Source organism: Lithobates pipiens, unplaced genomic scaffold, assembly GCF_037356315.1.
Source record: "Lithobates pipiens isolate NorthernLeopardFrog02 unplaced genomic scaffold, aLitPip1_a1.2 Scaffold_27, whole genome shotgun sequence".
Classification (NCBI taxonomy): domain Eukaryota; kingdom Metazoa; phylum Chordata; class Amphibia; order Anura; family Ranidae; genus Lithobates; species Lithobates pipiens.
The window spans coordinates 148425931-148452676 of NW_027507788.1; the positions used below are offsets into that span (position 1 = coordinate 148425931).

General features: G+C 44.3%; 1 protein-coding gene across 2 annotated transcripts in view; it reads left to right on the forward strand.

The window, feature by feature from the left end:
* The window catches only part of PRKCZ (protein kinase C zeta), a 614201-nt gene that overhangs the window by 172800 nt on the left and 414655 nt on the right, over nt 1-26746 (forward strand). For both annotated transcript variants that reach the window (XM_077457658.1, XM_077457659.1), the window contains exon 5: nt 19100-19150. In XM_077457658.1, coding sequence (XP_077313784.1) covers nt 19100-19150 — 51 coding nt within the window. The remainder of the gene's footprint in view (nt 1-19099; nt 19151-26746) is intronic.

The following is a 26746-nucleotide window of genomic DNA, read 5'->3' on the forward strand; positions in this document are numbered from 1 at the left end:
CTTGGATATTTTCACTTAGGGGTATACTCAATTTTGTTGCCAGCAGTTTAGACATTAATGGCTGTGTGTTTTTATTTTGAGGGGACTGCAAATTTACACTAACCGGTTCCCGACCAGCGCGCGCGGATGTACGTTGACGGAATTGCACGGGCAGGCATATTGGCGTACAGGTACGTCCAATCTTCAATGCCGCCCTGCCATCGGGAGCGCGCCGCTGCCGGCGCGCTCCTGCGCTGGTCGGGACCCCCGTGAGTCCGGTTGCGGGACCCACGGACTCGATCGCCGCGGGCATACCCGCGATCGTCTCACGGGACGGCTGAATGGAGGAAATGCCGTGTAAACAGCATTTATCCATTCTGCCTAGCAACTAGTGACGCTGATCTCTGCTCCATGTGATTGGAGCAGAGATCAGTGTTCACTAAATGAAAGCCCAACCCCCCCCCACAGTTAGTAACACACCCCTAGGAACACTTAACCCCTACATTGCCAGCCCCTGGTTAACCCCTTCACTGCCAGTGTCATTTACACAGGAATCACTGCATTTATATAGCAGTGATTACTGTATAAATGACAATGGTCCCAAAAATGTGTCAAAAATGTCCGATGGGTCCCCCACAATGTCGCAGTCACAATAAAAATCGCTGATTGCCGCCATTACTAGTAAAAAAAAAAATAATAAAAAATTATTAATAAAAATGCTATAAAACTATCCCTATTTTGTAAATGCTATAACTTTTGCGCAAACTAATCAATAATCGCTTATTGCGATTTTTTTTAACCAAAAATATGTAGAAGATTACGTATCGGCCTAAACTGAGGGAAAAAAAAAGTTTTTTTTTATATATTTTTGGGGGATATTTATAACAAAAAGTAAAAAATAATGTTTTTTTTTTTCAAAATTGTCGCTCTATTTTTGTTTATAGCGCAAAAAATAAAAACCGCAGGGGTGATCAAATGCCACCAAAAGAAAGCTCTATTTGTGGGAAAAAAAAGGACGTTAATTTTGTTTGGAAGCCACGTCACACGACCGCGCAATTGTCAGTTAAAGCGACGCAGTGCCGAATCGCAAAAAGTGGTCTGGTCTTTGACCAGCAAAATGGTCCGGTCTGTAAGTGGTTATACAAGCTGTACACTACTCACATTGTAGCAAAGTGTAATTTCTTTAGTGTTGTCACATAAAAAGATATAATAAACTAGTTACAAAAATGTGAGGAGTGTTCTCACTTTTGTGAGATACTGTATATGTAGCCTAGTTTGCCAAGTGCGAAATCAGTGGATCACTGGTAAAGGACATGGCCCACTGACAATGACAGCGCAGACACACATAGGGAACTAGAGGGCACGTGACCCAGGGAGCTGTGGGATTTGCATTTAGTCAAGAAATGAAAGGGACAGACATGAAGTCCATTTCAGATACTTCTTTGTTTATTTTTTAATGCAGACAATAGAAGACCCGCTTTGCTATGAATACAGAACTGTATTATTTTCTGTGTTTTATATATGATTAGAGTTCCACTTTTAAAATAGTTTTTGTAGATTATATACATTGGAATGCCACTTAGGAATCTGTTATCCTTTATATATAAATATGGGCAATGGCCCACCAAAGCATCATTGAGTAAAGCCTTGAATTATATATGCTCTTTCAAATATCTGTGTGCCCTGAGCTTCATATATTTACTATTGCTTTATTAACAATTCACAAAAATTGGAAACTATACTTTAACCCCAGTCCGCCTTTTTTTGTCATCTGCGGGCAATTGGAGAGATTTCTCTTAAATTCCTGTCCCTAATTCCTAAATAGGAAGTGAGAGGAAATCCTTCACAAGTGTGGGAATCAATTGTCACCAGGGTCACCCGAACTTGTGTCCCATTGGAAGATATCCCCTCTACTACATTTCTGTGGACAGCTTAAATTCGGGTTTTACTTTCTCTTTCGATGATTAACAGTAAACATGACAAATTGAGAGGGTGAATCTTCCTAATAGGGGCAGAGAGCAATAAAATCTTAGAGATTTTCTAATCACTCCAAAAATAAAACTTTCATGACCACTTGAACCTTGAAAAATGTATCACTGTAATGTGGCCAGGCTGCATATGCAGTGATAAATCAGTTCTTCTCTCTCTCTGTTTTTCACACTGATAAAATCAGCCTGTAAATAAGCACTCTGGAGACTCAGTGTGTCCTGGCTCTCCTGCGGTCGGATACACTGTAAAGCTGGGGCAGCGTGGCTAGAGTGTTGAAGAAAGGCAGAACTCTTTCAGTTTTAATAGTGGCATTCTCACTGGGGAGATTAATGCTCTTTAGTTGCACAGACATCAGACATAGAAAGTGATGGACAATCCAGAATGTTAGGATTATCAATGAAACAGAAGTTGAGGAGTAATCATTTCAGTGGGAACATCTGTTATGGAAAAAGCTGTCTAGATGTGGATTTCCCCTCCCTTTTTAAAAAAGATTTCCTATTGCTTTCTGTAGTGTATACAGGATAAGATATAAGGGAAAATCTTCACAACAGGAAACCGCAATAAAAAAAAACAAAAAAAGTTAAGAAATTGGTTAGATTGCACCCTTTTAAATAAACCAACACGTTTCAGAATCAACTAACATCATAGGCTATCTGCCCATACCTTCTTTAAAGTGGTTGTAAACCCTTACAAACCACTTTGACCTACAGGTAAGCCTAGATTAAGGCTTACCTGTAGGTCCAAGAAATATCTCCTAAACCTACACGGTTTAGGAGATATTTGCCAAAACATAGGCACCGCTGTCTGCGGCGCATGCGCCGTAGACAGCGGCGCGCAGGTGCACTGAGCGCGCCGCTGTCAACGCCGATATGCGCGGGAGTGACTTCATCGCTGCTTCGTCGAATGACAGAGGTGGAGCAGCGAGACCCACCGAGAAGATGGATGCTCCAGACTACAGGGGACAGCGGTGACTTCGCTGGCTCCTGTGTCAGATAAGTGACACATAATGGACTACTGTGCGATGCATAGTAGTCCATTATGCTTTAACTTTGCATGGAACCAAAGAGGAAGTAAACCCATCAGGGTTTACTTCCTCTTTAATAATTGCCCTTTCAGCACTGTCCATGGGCCCTCTTAAAGAGGAAGTAAACCCTGATGAGTTTACTTCCTCTTTCATTCCCTGTAAAGGCAAAGCATAATGGACTACTATGCATTGCATAGTAGTCCATTATGTGTCACTTACCTGACACAGGAGCCAGCGAAGTCACCGCTGTCCCCTGTAGTTCCGAGCATCAATCTTCTTGGTGGGTCTCCGTGTGTCTCGCTGCTCTGGCGCTGTGATTCGCCGGAGCAGTGATGACGTCACTCCCGCGCATGCGCACGGGAGCCGAGACTCGCGGCATTGCCGTCATCGATGATGCCCCGCTCAGTACGCCTGCGCACCGATGTCTACGGCACATGCGCTGTAGATAGCGGTGCCCGTCTTTGGGCAAATATCTCCTAAACCATATAGGTTTGGGAGATATTTCTTGGACCTATAGGTAAGCCTTAATCTAGGCTTACCTGTTGGTCAAAGTGGTTTGTAAGGGTTTACAACCACTTTAAGTCGGCCATACATTGAGCACATCTTGTTAGTTTCCTTAAGATTGATTTTTGTTGAAGGAGCCTGCTGGAAAAAATTTTGTCCGTCAGAATACAATGGCTCAGCAGGGGGAATTTAAGCATGGATAGAGTTATTTGTTAGCTTTCATGTGTTCAGTCTATGGGCTGAATGAAAGGAATCTGTATGGCCAGCTTTAGATGCCTCTAGTTTGTTTATAATGACTGAGACACCTGTTGTAAAAAGAAGCTCAAGTCCTTATGCCGCGTTCACACGAGCAGACTTTTCAACAGACTAGGCCTGACAGTCTTCCCGACTGACTTTTGGCAGAGTTGCGACGGACTTTCCGAACTAACAGACTTGGCCACACACAAGCACACCAAAGTCCGATGGATTCGAATGTGATGACGTACAACCGGACTAGAATAAGGAAGTTCATAGCCAGTAGCCAATAGCTGCCCTAGTGTCGATTTTCATCCGTCGGACTAGAATACAGATGAACGGATTTTTTGACCGGACTCCAGTCCCTCGGAAAAATTTGAAACCTGTTCTAAATCTAAAGTCCGTCTGATTTTTCGACAGCAAAGGTCCGATGAAGCCCACACATGATCAAATTGTCCGCCGCACCATTGCTGCCAAAAAGTCCTCCCGTGTGTACACAGCATAACTGTAAAATTTATAAAAGAATAAGTGTGGCCATGATAATAAAACTGTCACTATATAGTGAATACCTGATTGTAACACAAGGCCTATGTAGTGGCTCTCTGGTTGGCAGCACATTTAGCTTTTCCTAGCTGCACATAAGCCACCACTCTGGAGCTGTCTATACATGGAGCTGGCAGCTTGGGGGAAGTTTGAGAATCATTTAAAGCCTGCTTTTGATAGTCTTAAAGCCTGAAGAGAAATGATTGCAGGTTTAGAAAAGGGAGTCCTGCTCTACAGGGTAAAGTGGCTATATAGTATGAGCTACACTTCTAGAAATATGAACTGACTGGCTGAACAGCAAGAGAAGTAGATTGAAAAGTCATGTTTTGTGTTTCTTTTTAATAAAAGCTCCTTTTAAAATAACAATCATGCTAGGCAAATATATTACCGGCATGTTTGCCAAGCACTATTTTTAAAGAAGATCTTCATTTTTAAGCATAGTAACAATTCATTATTATTCTGCATGCAGGGATGCTTTGAGCAGATCTTTCTTTCACACTTCCTTTGTTATTTGCAGAGACATGATTTATTCTTTGCTTTTGGCTTTGTTCAACATCTGCTGCATATGTAATTACTTTTGATGTTCTGCAAAGAGTGTACCTCTTTACACTTCCACCTTTCCGGATGTGCAGAACATAGGAAAGTACGTTATGTCAGAATCACTGGCATTATAAGTTGCAGGCAAGTCAAAATTCAATATGGATTGCTGGTGTTTGGTCACACCTAAATCCCCCGCAATAAGTTGATCATGCCATTGGTTCCAGCTTAGCCATTCTATATTGGGGGTTGACCTGTAGCATCTTGATGTATCTTGAGCATCTGATGTATAGCATCTGAGGTGCGACAATTTAATTCCTAGAATGTACTGCAAAATAAAGTTTGCTTTCCTATACACTAGCGACTGTTGTCTCCTTCATAGTAGTCCCACTTCTGAAGCGACACACTTTTTTTAGACGACTGTGCCACTGCTGGAAACATTCCTGAATTTGTTTTTAGACATTCTGTGCAGTATTTTGGTCATGGCAGGCTGGATGTCCAAAATATCCTCAAATCTGTGTCCTTTTTAGGGCATTTTGTTTATTTTGGAAACAGCCAAAAGTCACTGGGTGCTAATTCAGGGGAATAAGGTGGTTCACCAAGTTTCAGAATAGATTTTTGGGCCAGGAATGCTCAAACACTTAATATATTACAGATTCCTGTAACATTTTCTGAATTTTTGAGTAATCATGTTAGTTGACCATTGTACCATGTTCTATGAGCTTGAAGTCAATTACCCCCCTGTGATAAAAATAAAATAAAAAACACACCAGCATGGGTTTGAACTGAGAATGAGACATGCATATTTTTTTGGGCATGGTGAATTAAGCAAGTTAGCCCAGATAGGTGGGGCAAAATGCATCGGTGGCATTGTCCAGGATGAAGCCAAGGCTGAGGCCATTCACATTCCTTTTCACCTGTTGAGCTGGTGGTTTGCAGGGTCTTTCTGTTCTCGTATGCTTTATTGCTTTCTGGATTAAGTATCTGACAGCCTGCACCCTACAATACCATAGGATATCGGACTGAAAGTTGTTATCATGGTACATTCTTTGTTTTCAACTGCATGCTCTAGTGTTCCGTTTCCAGATCATACTGGCTTGTGTGTATGTGGATACCGATGTGTGTGTATGTGTATATATATATATATATATATATATGTGTGTGTGTGTGTGTATGTGTGTGTGTATATATATATATATATATATATATATATATATATATATATAGTGTGTGTGTGTATATATATAATGTATATATTCATGTGTTTCATATATTTTTCAGAAATTGTTATCACGTAAAATATTAACTCAAAATCTTCTAACACTGAAGCAGAGCATGATTCCCGGGGACTGGGCCGCAGGGCAGTATTCCAAAATAATGGCCCCAAACACACCTCCAACATGGCTACTGCCTTGCTTAAAGCTGAGGGTAAACGTGATGGACTGGCCAAGCATGTCTTCAGACCTAAACTAGAGCTGCACGATTAATCGTTGAGAATCATTTCCGCAATTTTTTTTATTTTTTTTTCTCCCTTTGTGATCTTGACAAAGCATCTTCCCTGATTCTTTCTATGCAGAGAATTCTCTGCTCTGCTAAAGCTGACAACTGTAACAGGCAATCTGCAAGTATCACAACATTCCTCAGCCGCTGAACTAACTATAAACATTGTAACGTTTTGTCCTTTAGATCAAAGGAATGAACTCCGGTGTGTAAATGAGGGACGTTTAACCACTTAGACTAAACCTTTTTTTAACATTTGTTGGTTTCAAGTTAAAATCATAATTTTTTTTATCATACGTCATGGGACACAGAGCACCATAGTAATTACTATGTGGGTATATGGGCACCTTAAGGCGGTGGACACTGGTATACCCAATACAGGAAGTTCACTCCCTATATAACCCCTCCTCCTTCCAGGAGTGCCTCAATTTTTTCGCCAGTGTCCAAGGTTTTGGTCATGAGTGAAGATGTGCTCTGAAGAGCTCCACTGGAGGGATCCTTGTGGATTTAAACAGCCTCCATAGACCGGATCTATCCAAAGTGCCACTGCGACCAAGGTGGATGGTACCCGGGCCTTGTATACGAAGCACAAGGCTTTTTGGTCATGCCTACATTACCTAAAGTTTTTCCTGGAGGGGTGCTAATACAGATGCAAGGGAGTGGAACCCATACATAAGGGACCCGGTCCTTGAAGGTTTGGTAACGCAGCCTGCCGTGGTGGGTGAAGTTTGGATCTGTCTGTTGCAGCAGTATCCTGCAGCATGGATAAGGTAAGGAAAGAAGCATAGGAACTGTAAAAAGTCCACCTATGGCTTTTTTTCTCCCGTGAGTAAAACTGTATGCCAAAGTCTCCACTAGAGGGAGTAAATATAATACCTTGGGTACGTTACTCTCAGTCAGCTCTGTGTCCAGCTAAAACAGCATGTGTGGTCTCAGCAGCCGGGGGGGGGGGGTTCTTAATTGAACAAATGGCTTGTCCCTCTCCCCCCTGAGGGAACCAAGGAGCTGGGGGCACAGCAGCAGTCTTTAAACGCATGATGTTCAGCATGAATTGTGGCTCCTGCTAGACAAAGACCTTTTTACAAAGGCTACACATTTGTCTTGCAAATGATCCAGGAGCCAGCCTACTGCTGCTGACAAAACACTCTCTATCCCATGGAGGAGAAATTCACCAAAAAAATGGAATGTACCAGCAGTTGACGCTACAATTTCCAGTGTGTATAAAAGTCTAACTTGCCTAGTAGACAATGCACAAATGCTTAAATATCCAACAGATAAAAGGTTGGAATTCCTGTTAAAATCCTCTTTCCTTGGCAGGTGCTGTTACTCAGCCTGCAGTTGCTGCAATAGGCATCTGTCATTCCCTAAAGGACCAGTTTGTGCAGGGACCTCTTTAAGGGCCTGTCTAGACAGGCCCACCATTTGTCTGACCTACCCAAAGGCATTATGTTTTGCCATAGATGCCATGAAAGACTCTGTTCATCAGGCGTCCCGCCTTGCGCTTGTGCTAGTACACATGCAAAGGATCCTGTGGTTAAAGTATTGGTCAGCCGAAGCACCTTGCAAAAGGCTTCCGACTAGTTTCCCTTTTCATGGGGATCGACTATTTGGATGTATTTGTCCAAATCATCCCCAAACAATTTCTAGTGGGAAGAGTACTCTTTTGCCAGTCAAAATAAAGTATAAATGGCCTTCATTTAAGCAGACTTTTTTCCTGCTGCCAGGGCCATCCACCTCTACGAAGTGGCGACGGCCTTGACAGTCCAACTCTAGAGAGAGGCCTCAGGTTCAGGCCCAGACACAATAGAAGACCTGGGGCCAGAAATCTGCAAAGCAGAATACAAAAGCCTCAGGAAGAGGTGCCAGAGTGGGGGGGAAGACTTCTGCAATACTCAGGAGTCTGGCAAGAGGAAATTCAGGACAGATGGGTCATCTCCACGGTGTCTCTAGGATACAAACTAGAAGTTTACACCATCTCGTTTTCTGAGATCAAACGTTCCCAAAGATCCTGGGAAAAGGCAGCAAACCGATGACTCCTCTTCAGAGGAGACAACAGTGGAACCATTTCAGCTTCGCAATCAGAGAAATTGCTGGTACAATCTCTTACGGAGATGGTTCATTCCTCTTTAAAGCTACTCCTGAGTCAGCTGAAAGTTCTGTTTCTTCTTTAGGTTCCTTAAATCTCTGTTTTGCCCATTAGACTGATTACTGGCTCAAGGTGTGATCATACAAATCCTCACAGAATTGCAAGGTTTGGGGTTTTATTCAAACCTCTTTACAGTACCAAAACCGAATGGAGATGTCAGACCCATTCTAGATCTAAGAAATCTAAATCCATTCCTGAAGATCCACTCCCATAGAGTGGATCAGGTCAGTAGTTTTCATCCTACAAAGAGGAGAACTTTTGGCGTCTATCGACATCAGGGATGCATATCCCTATATTTCCTGCTCACCAAAGGTTTCTGCATTTCGAAGTAGAACAGCGGCATATTTAGTTTGTAGCTTTGCCCTTCAGGCTAGCTACAGCACCCCGGGTGTTCACAAAAGGGCTGGCCCCACCTCATGCCTTGTGCCCTTAACCTGGCTAAACAGTCTTGGCGTACCTAGCCAATCTGTTGCTAATAGACCAGTCAGTGGCTCATTTGGAGCAATGTTTACGCATTTCAGCCAGTTATCTGGAAAGTCTGGGTTGGGTTCTCAACCTAGATAAATCTTCCTTTAAAAACAGTATCCTGTCTGCTTGGGACAAAATGATTCAAACTTTAGATTTGCCAATGCGGCTCTCTCCAAGGGTATCCCAAAGCCTCAGTTGGTTACTAACCCAAAATCTGCTGAAAGGAAAATCCTTCAGTTCAGTTGTCTGGAAAGTGGTGACGACAGATGCCAGCCTTTCAGGCTGGGGAGCTGTACTAGAGAAGAAAACTGTCCAGGGACGGTGGTCATGAACTAAAAGAGCCTTGCCCATCAACGTCCTAGAGATTCGGACAGTGCGTCTGGCTCTGAAGGCCTGGACTTTCAGGTTAAGGGATTGTCCTGTCAGCATTCAATCTGACAATGCCACAGTTGTGGCCTATATCAATCACCAAGGGGGCACCAAGAGTCTAGCAGACTACTCGAGTCACTAGCAGTTATTTCCTGGAGAATGGTCCTTTCACCCTGACATTTTTCGGGCTCTCTGCCAAAAATGGTGGTAGATCTTCATGTGTCCAGATTCAACATTAAGTTGGTCAACTTTGTGTCACAGAACAAGGGATTCAGTCGCATCTGGAACAGATGCGTTGGTGACCCAGTGGGATCAGTTCTCACTGATTTATGCATTCCCCCTATTCAGTTGCTGCCATGACTTTTTTGCATGGTCAAGCTAGAAAGAAAGCCAGTGATTTTGCTAACCACAGCGTGGCCCAGAAGGTCCTGGTATGCAGAAATTGTAAAGATGGTGGTGGAGGATCCATGGTCCCTGCCACTACGGCCAGACCTACTCTGAGGGGCCGATATTCCATCCTACCTTACGAACGCTAAATTTAACGGCTTGGCTATTGAAACCCACATTCTAAAGAAGCACGGGCTGTCCAGGTCAGTTATCTCCACCTTGATTAATGCAAGGAAGCCAGCTTCCAGAACTATATATTACAGAGTCTGCAGGGCTTATGTTTCCCGGTGTAAATCCAAGGGTTGGCACCCTCGGAGCTATATCATAGGCAGAATTCTTGCCTTTCTACAATGAGGGGTAGAGATGAAGTTGGCCTTAAGTACTAATAAGTCTCAGCTTTATCTGTCTTGTTTCAAAGATCGCTTGCTACACATTCTTTAGTCTGGGGTTCTATACAAGGAGTGATGTGGATTAATCTGCCAGTTAAATCACCTTTTGAGCTCTTGGGACTTGAACTTAGTTTTGTCAGTGTTACAAAAACAGCCATTTGAACCGATACAGCATATTCACTTAGTTCTTCTGACAAGGAAACTGATGTTCTTGGTTGCTATAGCCTCAGCAAGGAGGGTTTCGGAATTGGCTGCTCTTTCTTGTAAAGAGCCATACTTGATTATTCATGAGGACAGAGTGGTGTTGCACCTTCGTTCCGTTTTGCCAAAAGTGGTCTCAGGTTTTCACCTTAAGCAAGATATTGTCCTGTCATTGTTTTTTTTCCAAAACCGTGTTCCAGGAAAGCGAAATCACTACATTGTCTTGATGTGGTGAGAGCAGTCAAAGTCTATTTAAAGATGACTGCTCAGATTCAGAAGACTGAAGTCTTATTTATTCTGCCCGAAAGGTCCTAATAAAGAACAGGCACTGTCGAAATCCACTGTTGCTAAGTGTATTCAACAAGTTATAAAAGCGCACTCTACCAGTTAGATTAGTGCTTCTTGGACAGTGCGTCACCAGGCCTCCATGGCTCAGATCTGTAAGGCCGCAACTTGGTCTTCAGTACATTCACCAAATTTTATCAGGTGGATGTAAGGAGGCATGAGGATATTGCCTTCGGGTGCAGTGTGCTGCAGGCAGCAGTTATTTCCTCAAGTCTGGGGGTACCCTGCGGGTTGTCTCTCCCCCCTCAGATACCATTGCTATGGGACAGCCCACATAGTAATTACTATGGTGCTCTGTGTCCCATGATGTAAGATAAAGAAAATTAATTTCTCTTTGGTTCATTGACGGACACATCACCTTTAATCTTGACCTTAGGGTTATATCACCACCTTAAGGAGAGGACTATGCAGAACATATAAAAACTGCAAACCTGCACAGTACTGCCCAGGGGGCGGTCCTATTGGCTATAAACCCTCACTCTGCTTCCAGCATCTCGGTTTTTTTTTTTTTGCCTAGTGTAAGAGAAGGGCCTGGCTCCCTGTGGGGACCATTGGTCCTGGGAATTTTTTCTTTTTTCTGCTTTTTGATTCCTGTGATCTACAATCAGCAGCCGGGCTGGGTTACAAGCTGGATAATATAGATCCTTGTAGTCTCCCCAGCCTGGCCATCAAGCGTGTGCAGACCTTAACTACGTGCTGGGTTGGCCACGACATGCCCTGTCTGATCCAGGGGTGGCTGGCGAGCTATATGCTCCGTACTGCTCGGGTGATGGGTGTGTCCATGGAATGCATCCAGCAGTCCCTGCAGGAGGGGTAAGTACGGTTCCATCTGTCTCGGCAGGATGGAGCAGCTGGGCATTCCCTGGGAGGTCGACTGGGGGGGTCTCTCCCTGTCTTCTGTCCCTTTCCCTCCTTCCCATGCAGATGGGCCAATGTGTGACTGGGCATAGGGGGTGCGGTGCACGTACCTGGGGGGGGGGGGGGGGGGCTCTGGGTCCTGGCAGGGGGCTGCATTGGGCAGTTGGTTGTCCGCTCGTCGTCTTCCCTGGTTTTGGCCATTTTTTGGGGGTATCTGTGTGTTGCCATGTGGGGGACTGGCCACCGCGCAAACCGCTGCCATTTTCTTTTAGCCGCAGCCAGTTTCTTAACTTCAGCCATTTTCTTGAAGTCCATCGGACATTTTTCTGGCGCTTGGACGTTTTTTGCTGAGGCGGACATTTTATAGTAGCCTCGGTTTTGTTTTACCCTAGAGCTGAGTGGCTGGTTCATTCTAGAACAGCGCAAAATTGACACAGAACACAGCGTGGCTGGCACAGGGGAGAACAGACGGCGGCACAGAGCAGTACCTGGGACAGGGTGGTGAGTCCTGCAAGGGGCCCCTCAGTCTGTGGCAGCTAGGAGGGTGGGCATTTTGTGTGGCTTGCCTTAGGTCCCTAGTGGTGACAGGCGAGAGTGGGTCAGCATGGCGTCAGAAGCTGGAGCTTCTTCCACAGACATCTGTTATTGCAACTGGCTCCTCTGCACCTGCTGTTCCTATGGACGCTCTGTCGGCGGTCATGGAGTCCTTTGTTGCCAGGGTGGAAGTGGCATGTGGGCGCAAGGGGAGTAAAAACTGCTCCATCCCCCCCCCCCTCCCCCCAACACCGTCTTCTGGGGAAAGCTCTGATTCAGGCTCTGGTCCCTCTGTGGTAGGCAGCCTCTGTTCTGACGTTTCAGAGGATGTGGACCAGGACCGTTCGGATAGTGAGGATGACTCCGTGTCTGGGTCAGCACAGGAAAAAAATGGCGGTGCGGGATACCCTAAAGATAGAGGATACGGCGGGGGCATCTGCAGAGGTGTTGGTCCCTTTTGGGTCTCACAAGCCGGTCCGCACGGTGTTTCCCTACTTAACTTATTTTGAGAAGTTTATTTACAAGGAGTGGGGAAGCACACAGCGGGCCTTTTCAGTCCCGAGTTGGATGGCGGTGCATTATCCCTGTGAGGAGAGTTTCCTGAAAAAAAACGGACATCTCCAGTCGTTGACCCCCCTGGGATCCAGGTTTACCACTTGCCGACCGCTGTCGGCAGAATTCCCCGCCGTGCGCCTGGCCGGAGCTCCGTGCCCGCAGGACCCGCGGATTCGATGGCCATGGGGATACCCGCGATCGTGTCATGGAGCTCAAGAACAGGGAGATGCTGATGTAAGTGCCTAATGACAGGACACTGATCGTCTGCTCCCTGTCATCGGAACCAGCGATCAGTGTCACATCACACACAGTCCATCCCCCAGACCATTAGAAACACTCCCCTAGGATACACTTAACCCCTTCCCGCCCCCTAATGGTTAACTCCTTCACTGCCAGTGGCATTTTTACAGTAATCAATGCAATTTTATAGCATTAATCCTTGTATTAATGCCATTGGTCCCAAAAACGTGTCAAAATTGTCAATGTTTCCGCCATAATGTTGCAGTCACGATAAAAATCACAGATCGCCATTACTAGTAAAAAAATTATTAATAAAAATGCTATAAAACTATCGCCCTATTTTGTAGACACTATAACTTTTGCGCAAACCAATCGATAAACGCTTATTCCGATTTTCTCCTTTTTTTTTAAATCAAAAATATGTAGAAGAACACGTATCGACCTAAACTGAGGGGGGGGGGGGGGTATATATTTTTGGGGGTTATTTATTATAGTAAAAAATGCATTTTTTCAAAATTCTCTTTTTTTTTTTTTTGCAAAAAATAAAAACCGCAGGGGTAATCAAATACCACCAAAAGAACGCTCTATTTGTGGGGAAAAAAGGATGTCAATTTTGTTTGGGAGCCATGTCGCATGACTGTGCAATTGTCATTTAAAACGACTCAGTGCTGAATCGCAAAAAGTGCTCTGGTCAGGAAGGGGGTAAATCCTTCTGGGGCTGAAGTGGTTAAATAAGGTAACCACGATTTCGGTGGAAGGGACCCCTGCTTTCAGGGACCCTACCGACAGAAGGGCCGAGGCAGTTGCCCGGTCCATATTTAGGGTGGTGGGGTCAGCATTGCAGGCAGTGTTTGCCATGGCACTGGTGTCACAGATGCTTACTGAATGGGTTTTTGCACCGTGAGTTGGAGAAGCAACAGGTTTCCTCGGTCTGGGTGTAACTGGTAGACCAGTTGGTGCAGTGCCTGAAGTATGTCTGTGATGTGGCCCTAGATACAGCCCCCTTGCTTTCTAGAGCTTCAGTATCAGAAGTGGTGCTACGTCGCCTGATTTGGCTGAAATGCTGGTCTGCGGACCAGGCATCTAAGAAAGCACTGGCGGATTTGCCTTTCCAAGGGGAGAGGTCATTTGCAGCTTCGGTGGATGACATTATTAAGAAGGTTACTTGGGGAAAGAGTACTTAGCTCCCACAGTCCTCAAAGGTTGCAGTCGGGCAATGCCACATCGGTGATGTAGGTCAACCATCAAGGAGGGACAAGGAGCTTGGCTGCAGCACTGAAGGTTGCTCACATCATGCAGTGGGCAGAGCGGCGTGTGCCGGCTCTGTCGGACGTGTACATCCTGGGTGTAGAAAACTGGCAGACGGACTGCCTAAGTCGTCAGCTGCTGGACCAGGGGGAATGGTCGATGCATCCAGATGTATTTTGGCTCCTTTGCCTAAGGTGGGGAACACCAGATGTAGGTCTCTTGGCCTCTCGACTTAATCGGAAGGTACAGAGGTTTGTGGCCAGGTCAAAAGATCCCTGGGCGGACACGGCAGATGTGTTGGTGGCTCCATGGGGGCATTATCGGCTGATTTATGCCCCCCCCCCCCCCCCCAACTCAGACTTCTACTACGTCTGCTACGCAGAGTGGAGGCCGAGGGAATTCTGATTGCCCCAGATTAGCCTTGATGTCCTTGGTATGCGACAGAGTACAAATGGTGGTGGATGTTTTGTGGTGGCTGCCGATGCGAGAGGACCTTCTGTCAAAAGGTTCAGTACTTCATCTCACTGGGGGCTGTATTGAGCTCTCACCGCCTCATGCTGGAAACAGTGCTGTGCAAGAGAGCCAAAATGCTTCCTCCTACAGCCAGACAGCAGGACCTCCGGTAAGCTTGAGGGGGGGTTTTCTCCCCACTTATCACCCCCCTGTGTGCTGACAGTCTCTCCCTTTTGGGAGGAAGCGCTCAGTCTTTTTCTTGCTTGTACCCCCCCCGTGCCATTTTGTCTCTTGGTAGGTCCGAGAGGACAGGTAGTCCACCGCTCGCACGGGAAAACCCTTACTTTTAAAAAAAAGTGGGAGGAGCCGTAGGCAACTCGGGGGGGGGGGGGCTTAGCAGCATCGGCGACACACACACACACACACACACACACACACACACACACACACACACACACACCTTTTTTCAATTTTGTTATGTTGCAGCATGATACTTCAGTTGTTTAAATTCAGTTTTTTTCTCATGATTCTACACTCAGTACCCCATAATGTCAAAGTGAAAACTGAATTTTAGATATGTTTGCAAATGCATGAAAAAGGAAAAAAAACAAAAACATTACATTTGCATACGTATGCAGACACCTTTCAGCAACACTTGAAATTTAGCTCCGGTGCTAACTATTTCTCTTGATCATTGCTGTGATGTTTCTACACCTTGATTGGAGTCTACCTGTTGTAAATTAAATTGATTGCACATGATCTGGAAAGGCACACACCTGAAAAGGACTCAGCTGAAAATGCATACTGTTGTAGAGCAAAAGCCATGCGGTCAAAGGAACTGCCTGCGCAACTCAGAGACAGGGATATTGCAAGGCACAGATCTGGAAAGGCTACAAAGAATTTCTGCTGCACTGAAGGTTCCCAAGAGCACCTCCATAATTCTCAAATGGAAGAAGTTTTGCACAATCAGGACTCTTTCAAGAGCTGGTCACCCGGACAAACTGTCCGGTCGGGGGAGAAGATTAAGAGGGATACCAAGAACCCAAGTGTCACTCTGACTAAGCTCTAGTGATCCTGTTTGAAGATTGGTTGAGTGGGTAGACGGAAGCCTCTCTTCAGTAAAACATAAAAGCCGGCTTGGAGCTTGCAAAAAAGCACCTGAAGGACTCTGAGGAACAAGATTCTCTGGTTTGATGAAACCAAGGTTTAACTGTTTGGCCTCAGTGCTAAACATTATGTCTGCAGGAAACCAGGGTGGTGGCAGCATCATGCTGTGGTGTTTTTCAGCAGCAGGGACTGAGAGACTGGTCAGGGTTGATGGAAAGCTTAATAGCGCAAAGTACAGAGATATCCTCAATGAAAACCTGTTCCACAACACACATTGGCACTAAACCATGCTTCCATCCCTCTTTCACTCCTATTCCATGTTGTACTTTTTCACATTGGATGTTGAGGAAAAACTGAAATAAAGAAACCGGAGACCTTAGCTGCACATGCACTGCTTATACACCCATGTCCCAACCGCTTTCAGGGGCCTGCTCCCCTCAATGTCATATCTTGTACTATCTTTGACTGCTTGTTCAGCAACCTGAGCAGGCCCTTCCTTTCTTTTGAGCAGCTCATGTAGTCCAGTGTTGAATTTAGCCTTTTCTGCCACTTCAACCCCTGATAAAGGTGTGGGGGGGGGGGGGGGGCGCAGGCCAACACAATGGCTATTGCAACTTTAGTGTGGCAAATAAATATTTGCTGGCTAAACATTTGTAGTGCTCATCTTTTAATCACTTTATTTACTTGTACTCTCCTCATGCATATAAAGCCATCTATGAGCCAGGCACTTACATGAAGTATAGTGGTTGTACTTGAATCACATGAGATGGCCTGGACTTGGGTGTAATATAGTGCGGCTTGTCAAGAAACTAAAGCTGGTAAAACATGGATCAAAATTTGGCTGGTCTGTGTATGGGCAGACTGGTGTACACAGCCAGCCTGTTTGATTTTTGCCAAATGATCAGGGCTTCCGGCTAAAGCCGGCAACACTGATCGTGGTATTCTGACAGTGGGGACATTGCCTTGCTGTCTGAATACAATGCCACAGTGGGAAGAATTCTCCCTTCCAGATAGAATGGGGGAATTGCCTCTTATTAATTTTTTGTTCAACTTGCCAGTTGTGCATTAGGTACAACCACACAAACCTGTCTGCTAAACAGCTGTTGAAATGAGATGTAATTTGCATAGGCAGTGCATTGCTCTCAGTGGGTTGGCAGACCCATAGATTTGCATTGCAAGAAGGAGCAATAAAGTGCAACGGTTGCCTTTCTTTTACTTGGTAGGTGTCACTAGAAAGAACATTTTCTTGCAGTGGTGGATGTAAAACACTAGAAGCTGATACAGACTGCAGCCCACTTCTGCTTCCAAAGGGTCAGTCTTTGCAGAACTTTTTAGTGTTTAGTATTTACTAGAATGTTTACCGTATATACTCGAGTATAGGCCGACCCGAATATAAGCCGAGGCCCCCAATTTACCCCCAAAAAAACTGGCAAACTTATTGACTCGTGTATAAGCCGAGGGTGAGACATGCCTGTCCATCCCTGTGTGTGTGTCCGTCCATCCCTGTGTGTCCGTCCATCCCTGTGTGTCCGTCCATCCCTGTGTGTCCGTCCATCCATCCCTGTGTGTGTGTGTGTCCATCCATCCATCCATCCCTGTGTGTGTGTGTGTCCATCCATCCATCCATCCATCCCTGTGTGTGTGTGTCTCCATCCATCCATCCCTGTGTGTGTGTGTCTCCATCCATCCATCCATCCCTGTGTGTGTGTGTCTCCATCCATCCATCCATCCCTGTGTGTGTGTGTATCCATCCGTGTGTGTGTGTGTGTGTGTGTGTGTGTCCAGCCTACCTGTGTCCCGAGCCTTTGTCCCGAGCCTCCGTCCCGTGCCTTGCCTCCTTGCCTCCGTCCCGTGCCTTGCCTCCGTCCCGTGTCGTGCCTTGCCTCCGTCCCGTCCCGTGCCGTGCCGTGCCTTGCCTTGCCTCCGTCCCGTGCCCTCTTCGTCGGCGCCTCGGCGGCCATTGTAAAATTCAAAAGCCGCGCCTCCGCCTTCGCCTGTGATAGGCGGAACACTGAATTTCCCAGCAGCCTGTGTTCCGCCTATCACGGACATCGTATCATCCTCGTCCGTAGTACGAGGATGATACGATGTCCGTGATAGGCGGAACACAGGCTGCTGGGAAATTCAGTGTTCCGCCTATCACAGGCGAAGGCGGAGCCGGAGGCGCGGCTTTTGAACTATAGAATGGCCGCTGTCTGTCTGCTCGACACGCTGATCGAGCGGGCAGACAGCGATGACTCGAGTATAAGCCGAGGGGGGCACTTTCAGCCTCAAAAAAGAGGCTGAAAATCTCGGCTTATACTCGAGTATATACGGTAACCACTTCAGCCCTGGAAGCATTTACCCCCTTCCTGACCAAGCTCTTTTTTGCGATACAGCACTGCATTGCTTTAACTGATAATTTTTTTCCCACAAATAGAGCTTTCTTTTGGTGGTATTTGATCACCTTTTTTGCACTATAAACAAAAAAAGCAAAAAAACTATATTTTTAACTTTTTGCTATAATAAATATTTCAAAAAACAAATTTCTTCCTCAGTTTAGGCCAATATGCACATTTTTATTATTCATTTTTTTATTAGTAATGGCGGCAATCTGCATTTTTTTTTTTATCATGACTGCGACATTGCGGTGGACAGATTGGACGCTTTTGACACTATTTTGGGACCATTGACATTTATACAACGATCAGTGCTATAAAAATGCACTGACTACTGTGTAAATGTCACTGGCAGGGAAGGGATTAAACACTAGGAGGCAATGAAGGGGTTGACCGTGTTCTCTCAGTGTGTTCTAACTGTGGGGGGGGGGGGGGGTGGGCTCACTAGAACATGACAGATCACTGTGAGCAGTAGATCCCTGTCATGTTGCTAGGCAGAACAGGGAATCTCCCCATTTTGCCTCTCTGTGCCACAATCACGGGCCACTGGCGCGGACATTGGCTAGCCACAGATGACGCAGCGGTGTACGGGTATGTTGTTCTGCGCACCTGTGCCGCTTTGCCGACGTATATCGGTGTGAGCCAGTCGGCAAGTGGTTAAGCCAAAGTTTCTTTTATTGCTTGGGAGTGGTGAGATGCATGCATCTGAGTTCTCAGGTCTGCTCACATGCCATGAAAATTTCAAAGGCATACCTCTCTTCATTTTAAAATTGTTATATAGTTTGTATTTTAAATGACACAGAATACAACAAAATAGTTAGAACACCCTAAGTTGGTTAACAGCATCCGATACTCCTGGGTGCGCAGGAACAGTGCCAAGGACAATGGCGAGTAAATCTTGGAAGCTTCCACGGGGTATTAGATGCGACTGGGCGATTTGATGCTCCAAATTACATATACTGTACAACTAAACAGAATATTTTATTAAGAGCCGCCAACCTTTTAATTCTCAAGCCAATGTAAAATGAGTGCTATTCTTCATTTAGGAAAATGTAGTTGTAGCATACAAGAGAATATACTTTTGGTCTGATTATTTGTTTTTGTATTGCAGTGTTTCCTAGCATCCCTGAAAAGCCAGGCATGCCCTGCCCAGGAGAAGACAGTGAGTAATCAATGTTCTCTTTTATAGTTTTTTTTTTTTATTAAAAAAAAGCTTATTTGATTCTTCACATTGTGTTTTCATGTTCGCGTGAGAATTTTTATATTTCCTGACTGTACAGTACACAGACTCCTTTAGATTTTGACAATGTGCTATATACTACCATCTTAAGGTGAGGACACTGCTAAACAAAGCTGTTAGGAAAGCCAATATAACTCCTCCCACTCCAGCAACTTTTCCCCTGGGAAGATGACTGTTGATATAGTAAATGCAGGGCCTTGCCCCTTTACCGGGCCATTCGCTCTCAATCTCTCTCAAACTAAAGAAAACAATTTAAGGTTTTGGTGAAATAGGTCCACTCCTGCCTAGCGTTGAAACCATTGGTACCTACAGGGGCTAAAATCTCAAGTATAGAAACCCTTCCCAAAACTAAGATACCGAACAGGTCCTATCTGATTCACCCACTTGCGCATAATGTTCTGCTGTAGGAGAACTGGCAAAAACTAGACAAATTATATAAACTTTTAGGAGGTTTACACAGCAGTACCCATTAGAGGAGGCCTACCACATAAAGTAGAATGTGCCTGTGTTGGATACAGCTATTTCCTGTTCAAGTTGGGGATGTCTACAGGCCTTTTTAGCCACCAGTATTCAGGGCATTTCTGATCTATATGTCCAGAACTTGATGTCCCAGGGGTACAGACTAGTTTTGTTCCTTATCGCAACTTTATATTATGGCCTCTTGGGCTGGAGTAGCATTTGGCCTTGAGGACCTGGAAGGGTCAAGTCTTGACATTGACCATTCTTTCAGAGACTGCTGGGCACTGACTTCCTGCTGAAGACCTTTGTTCAAGGGGTGGCTTACATCACTTCCACTGTATGTTCAACTGTCTAGTCTTGGCATCTCAATTTGGTTCTGTCAGCTTTACAGAAGCCTCTCCTCGAGCCCACCCCCCCCCCCCTCCCCCCCCCTTTTTTTTTTTTTTCCTTTTCCTTGTGGCTATTATACCAGCAAGACTAGGTTTCAGAACTGTCCTGTAAGTAACTTTTTATGTACGGTAAATAACTTTTCCTTGTTCATATAAGCCAGGTATTTTGTTCCTTCATCTCTAGGGCCATCTCCTTCTTCCACTTTAATCACAACGTTTTTACCATCTCTGTACTCTCCTCCTATGTACCCAATAGAGTTGTTACTACATTGTTAGTGGTACGCACACAGCAAGTTTACCTTTTCTATCTGTACTTTGGATTTTCTGTTTGCACTGCCTGTGGGCCATTGCAAAGGCTTTCTGGCTTATTTTTCCACCATTTGTTGGTGAACTACACAGGTTATCACAAAGGCCTATGCCTTGAAAGATGGGGCAGCTTTTCCTGTTAAGGCTCACTCGACTCTTGCAGTTAGTGGGTTTTTCAGCATCTGTTGCTCAAATTAGCAAGACTTCCATATGGCCCTCTGAACACGTTTTATCAAGTTTTACCAGTGGATGTTAAGGCCTCAGCTTCAGTCTTAAGGTGCCTCGAATTGCTCGTTGAGTCTCTTCTAGGGGCTTGTTGCCATTGTTAGCCGTTTTTCTTTCCCCGAATTCTATTGCTGGCCATACACAAGTAGATTATCGAATTTAACATTTGTAAAAAAAAATAATCTCATTTACATTTGATGACTTTGTAAATTTTGTTTAAAAGTACTTCAAAAAAGGTTGCTTTTTAACATTTTGGATTACGATTTTGGAGCGAAAATACTTTTACAAAACAAAAACCACATTCACTGTTAGAAATTTGTTCAATTGAATTTTTGAACTTCTGAAAAGTCAAAAATGAATGTCAATTTGACCCCACTAGAACAAACATTCTTGAAACATGGTTTTGAAATAAATTCTACTAGTTTTTGGTCAGCTTTAAAGGAGTCGGGGGCCTGTACCCTATGATTAAGAAACAAAGCCTCCTACATAATTTGTACCTGTCTATCTGCAGTCATTTCTTCTCTATATCCATTCAAAGTGCAGAAGTAAGGGACAGAGAGCTAAAATCACACTCGATGGGGAGAGCTCCCAAGCAGATAGGAGGAAAAGAAGGGACTCCCCCCTTTCTCACAGGAGCAGAGCCAAAGCTGTCAATCAGATAGATGTCCGTGCCCTGTCACTTATTTTTTTTTTATCTTGGTGCCTTGAAAAATTGTCAGAAGTGATTCATGCTGATGGCAGAGGAACGCAGCTGCAGACAGAAACTACACTTAGGCTACTTTCACACTTGGGAGGGGGAGCGGTTTGCGGTAAATCATTGCTAGTCTTAGCGCCACTTTACTGCTGTTATAGAGGTTCTTTTCGGGCTGTTAGCAGGGAGCTTTTAACCCCCGCTAGCGGCTGAATAAAGGGTTAAAAGCGCCCCCTTTGCTGAAGCAATTTGCAGGCGCTTCGACAGCAATTACCATTGATTTCAATGGCAGGGTGAAGGAGTGGTGTATACACTGTTCCCCCACCACCCGAAAGATGCTTCTTGCAGGACTTTTTTTCCTGTCCTGCAAGTGCACCACCCCAGTGTGAAAGTACTCGGGCTTTCACACTGGTGTGGCTTGAAAGGTGCTTTTCAGGTGCTTTTACAAGGCAATATTTTTGGCGCAAAAACGGCTGAGAAGTGCCCCAGTCTGAAAGGGGTTTTGTTACACTTAATTGAGAAAAGTACACATAGGGATATGCTTTGTTCATATTCCATGTCTGAAGTTTACCACGTTAAAGGAACCTATGTCCTGATCTGTACCTCAAAAAAAGGATTTTGCAGGTAAGTCAAAAATACTTTCCGTATTTTTCAGCACAATGAGATTTAATTAAAAAGAAATTCAATTTTTCTTTTTTCTTTTAGTCGTTTCAAACAAGGACAAACGAAAGCTTAAATGAACACTCTTTCCATTGCTTAACAAAGTATACATTTCTATATGTAGGCACATACGAGTCAAAATATTCTATTCTCTTTATATTTATGCTTCCATTAACTTATATCTAGTCTATTTACTAAGTATATCCAAGTTGATAGATTTGAAATAGAAGAAAAATTAAGAGGGTAGGAACTGGGTGATAATACCTCTCCATTAGGGGTGCAATGGATCGGCACCGATCCGTGATCCGAACGGGTCACCCCGCTCGGATCAGCACATGCCGCGATCCGCGGAGCGCTACACCCAGGCCGTTTACAATGTGATCGCTCCGTCAAGTGATGGAACGTTCGCTTGTAAACAAACCGGTGTCATGTCATGATGCCGGTTCCCCTCTCCCCTCTCTGTACTAACCTGTACAATGGAGGGGGAGAGATTGGATGGATGCAGCACTGTGGGCTGGAACTGTAGTGCCCACAGCGCTGCTCTTTGACAGCCTACTCTGCAATACCCTGCCAGTACCCAGCCATGCTCTGCCAGTACCCAGCCATGCTCTGCCAGTACCCAGCCATGCTCTGCCAGTACCCAGCCATGCTCTGCCAATATTACAGTGGGGGAGATTGTGGATATTACAGTGGGGACTATATGGCGGTGGAATTTTCACAGGTTTTTGCAAATTCAATTATTTGTTCATCCGAAAAATGGTCCGATCCGTGAGTTTTTTGATCCGTTGCACCCCTACTCTCCATGTTCCACCCCCCCCTATTGTTTTGAATATCTGACCCGAGGATGACACTCTCCCCAGGTCAAGACAAGTTTCGACCACTATCTTCCACTATTTCCCATGTTTGAAATGAATTTCTTTCCCCTCCTAATACCCCCCCCCCCCCACACGAAGAGAGAAAAAAAAGGGGAACCCCCCCCAACCCAATATTTTTTTATAAATATCAAAGTGTAATACCAAATTAAAAGACAGGAATTGTCAAGCATGGTAAACATTTCTTGCTTCTGTAGTAAATATCTTTTGTTCCTCACATATAACAAAGGATTTGTGTGTTTATAACAATTGACTGCAGCAGTTTTACTAACACTTGTGACAGATTTATTATTGTACTTTGTGACTACGTTTCACCTAAAACACAAATTCCCTTAACTTTTGACAAATCAAGAAAATCACTGTTGTAATATTATAAAAAAAATAAGAGCCAATGATATAACAATCACTTGTTCACCGTTGTGCTCTGGATAAACACCCTCAAAATTAATAAAAACAGCAGCTACTTGTAATAAAGTCCAACATATAAAATGAGCACCTCATAAACGCACATAATATATAATAAAGGTGATCAGCAGCGCTTAAAAAAAGTACAAAGGGTGAAATAGAAATTCAGTCGGTACGATGCAAGTGCTAGAGAATGTCCATAAAAGTGACATCCAAAGGGTGATAGTCTTCACGCTACACCATGTGTCTTGTAGCCCTCTCACCGTCAGTATTAAACTCACAAAAAATATTGCCTTACACTCTCGTGTTCGGCAGTATTACATTACCACAAAGAAGATAACAAAGAAAAGGCTCCAGTAGTGTGATAATGTCACACACCAATGTTTATTCAAATGCAACCTTCATACTTTGCACTTACAAGAAATATATATATGTGTGTGTGTAAAATCAGCTTGAATGTCAACCAGAGCTCTACAAGGATTGAGGGTGACTTGTCAAGCCAGCGATATTTCACCACACTGCCGCTGCACCTGCCAATTCAGCCTGGACCTCTCTTGTTGTAATGAAATGTTCTTAATACTTGCCGCACAGCCAGGCTCAATGCGTTTCTTCATCTGGACTTCGTCCTGGAATTGGCTGTACAGCGCGGCAACGTTCCTTATATCTCAGAGACATGCAAAAGATTATCACCTGCACGCCCATCTCACAACCACTCAGAGCTATTGACTCCAAGCAACGGCTTAGCTTGACAACAACGCTAGAGTTAAATCAAACTAAATTGTTGTCACCCCTCAAATATCCTGCAAAATGTATATAAATATAATTTGCAATCATATAATACATCTTAATGTGGTTGTAAACCCCTACAAACCACGTTGACCTACAGGTAAGCCTAGATTAAAGCTTACCTGTAGGTCCAAGAAATATCTCCTGAACCTATACGGTTTAGGAGATATTTACCTGAAGACAGCCACCGCTGTCTACGGCGACAGCGGCACGCAAGCGCACTGGGTAAGCCGCAGATCGCGGCGATATGCTGCGAGTGTCGGCTCCCGTGCGCATGCGCGGGAGTGACGTCATCGCTACTCCGGCGAATCACAGCGCCGGAGCAGTGAGACCCACCAAGAAGATGGACGCTCGGAACTACAGGGGACAGCGGTGACTTCGCTGGTTCCTGTGTCAGGTAAGTGACACATAATGGACTACTATGCGATGCATAGTAGTCCATTATGCTTTACCTTTGCAGGGAATCAAAGAGGAAGTAAACCCATTAGGGTTTACTTCCTCTTTAAAACAGCAATAGTAAATGCACATAATGACAATTACAAATATATATCTATTTTTAAATTAAAAATAACACTAAAAACTAAAATCATGGGTTTATGGCAGAGAAACTTAAACATCACTAATAAAGCAATTTAAATGTAACTTGATGTTTAATCCATTCGGTGCGAGTGTATTTAATAAAATAATCCATTTGGTTTCGTGTTTTGATAAATTTCTTACTATATTGGATCCCCTCCAATTATAGACCCTATCAATACTGCAAAACTGCAGCATTGACGGGTCTCTATCATGAACTTTTTTTAAATGCACAGAAACACTGTTTAGTGAAATAATTTCTATTATTGGTCATATATTCTGAGATGCATATCCTCAGTAACTGTTTAGTGCGGCCAACATAATACAAGCCTCATGGACACCATAGTAGGTATACAGCATGTGTGGTATTACAGGTGATAAATTCATCAATGATATGAGCATTAAACGATGTGCAACTGCTCTTAATAGTTTTCACAGTCCTACAGCATAAACACTTCTTGCATGGATAAAATCCTTTTTTATTAAAATATTGTTTGTTGTCCAGGTGGGTCTAGTATCTTCTTAGGCTGGATTTCACACCTATGCATTTTTAGTGCTTTTTGCATTTTGCTGATTTGCACGACAGTACATTTAAAATGGTTTCCTATGGAACACATTCTGTAGTGCAAATCTGAAAAATGAAAAAAGCACTAAAAATGCATAGGTGTGAATCCAGCCTTAACCACCCTATCCTTTCTGTAAATTAAAGCGGAGGGCCGGTTATAAAAAAAAAAAAAAGTCAGCAGCTGCAAACACTGCAACTGCTGACTTAATAAACACACTCGCCTGTCCAGGGCGCCCGCGATGTCGGCCGCCCGAGGCCGACCCGTCCCTCGGCTCTCGGGTCCCGGCGCCGCCATCCCTTGTAAGGGAAACAGGCAGCGGAGCCTTACGGCTTCACTGCCAGTTTCCTACTGCGCATGCGCGAGTCCCGCAGCTACTGCGCATGCGCGAGTCCCGCACCGTTTTCTGAATGGGACGCGCTGTGTTCTGGAACACACAGTTCCCAGAACACAGCGCGACTCATTACCCAGAAGACGCCGCGACGAAGAGAGAAGACAGAAGATCTCCGCGGAGGAGGAAGAGGAAGATTAGGATAAAGTGCCTAGCAACAGGCATTTCTGGTAATTAAAAAAAAAAAAATTTTTTTTCATTATTTTTTTTTTAGATTTTTTGTAATTTTTAACATTTTTTTGTTTTTCAGGGTGGCCCTCCCCTTTAACCTAGGTTTAGAGGGGGGAGAGCTGGGTCTAGGTCCCTATCCATAGATAGTATGTGCCAGTGTTTTTGATAAATGGCCTCCATTTCCCGATATTGATGAAAGTTTGATATGAAACCTCATTGCGCTCGCTCTACTGATTGCGGTGATACCTCACATGTGTGGTTTGAACACCATTTTCATATGCTGATGCTACTCGCGTATGCGTTCGCTTCTGCAAGCATGCTCGTTGGGACAGGGCGCGTTAAAAAAAAAAAAAAAAAAAAAAAATCCGTATTTTACCTTTTTTTATTTTTACAGTTTAAAAAAAAAAAAAAAAAGTCACTTGGGACGGGGCACGTTGTAAAATAAGGATTTTTTTTTTTCTTTTTTTTTTTACTGTTTTTTTTTTTAAGTCACTTTTATTCTTATTACAATGAATGTAAACATCCCTTGTAATAGACAAAAGCATGACAGGATCTCTTAAATATGAGATCTGGGGTCAAAAAGACCCACCCATCAGTGCCCACAGTGCCACCTATCAGTGCTGCACATCAGTGTCACCTACCAGTGCCCATCTATGCCACCCATCTGTGCCACCTTATCTGTGCCCATCAGTACCACCTTATGTGCGCCTATCAGTGCAAACCAGTGCCGCCTCATCGGCGCATATCAATGAAGGAGAAAAATTACCTGTTTGAAAAATTGTATAACAAACTATGAAACATGATTTGTTTTTGTTTTTAGTTTTTTGTTTAGCAAAAAATAAAAATCTCAGCAGTGATTAAATACCACCAAAAGAAAGCTCTATTTGTGGGAAAAAAAATGATTTTTTATTTGGGTACGGTGTTGTATGGCCGCACTTGTCAAAGTACGTCAACGCTGAAAGCTGAAAATTGATCTGGGCAGGAGGGGGGTTTAAGTGCCTAGTAAGCAAGTGGTTAAGAGCTG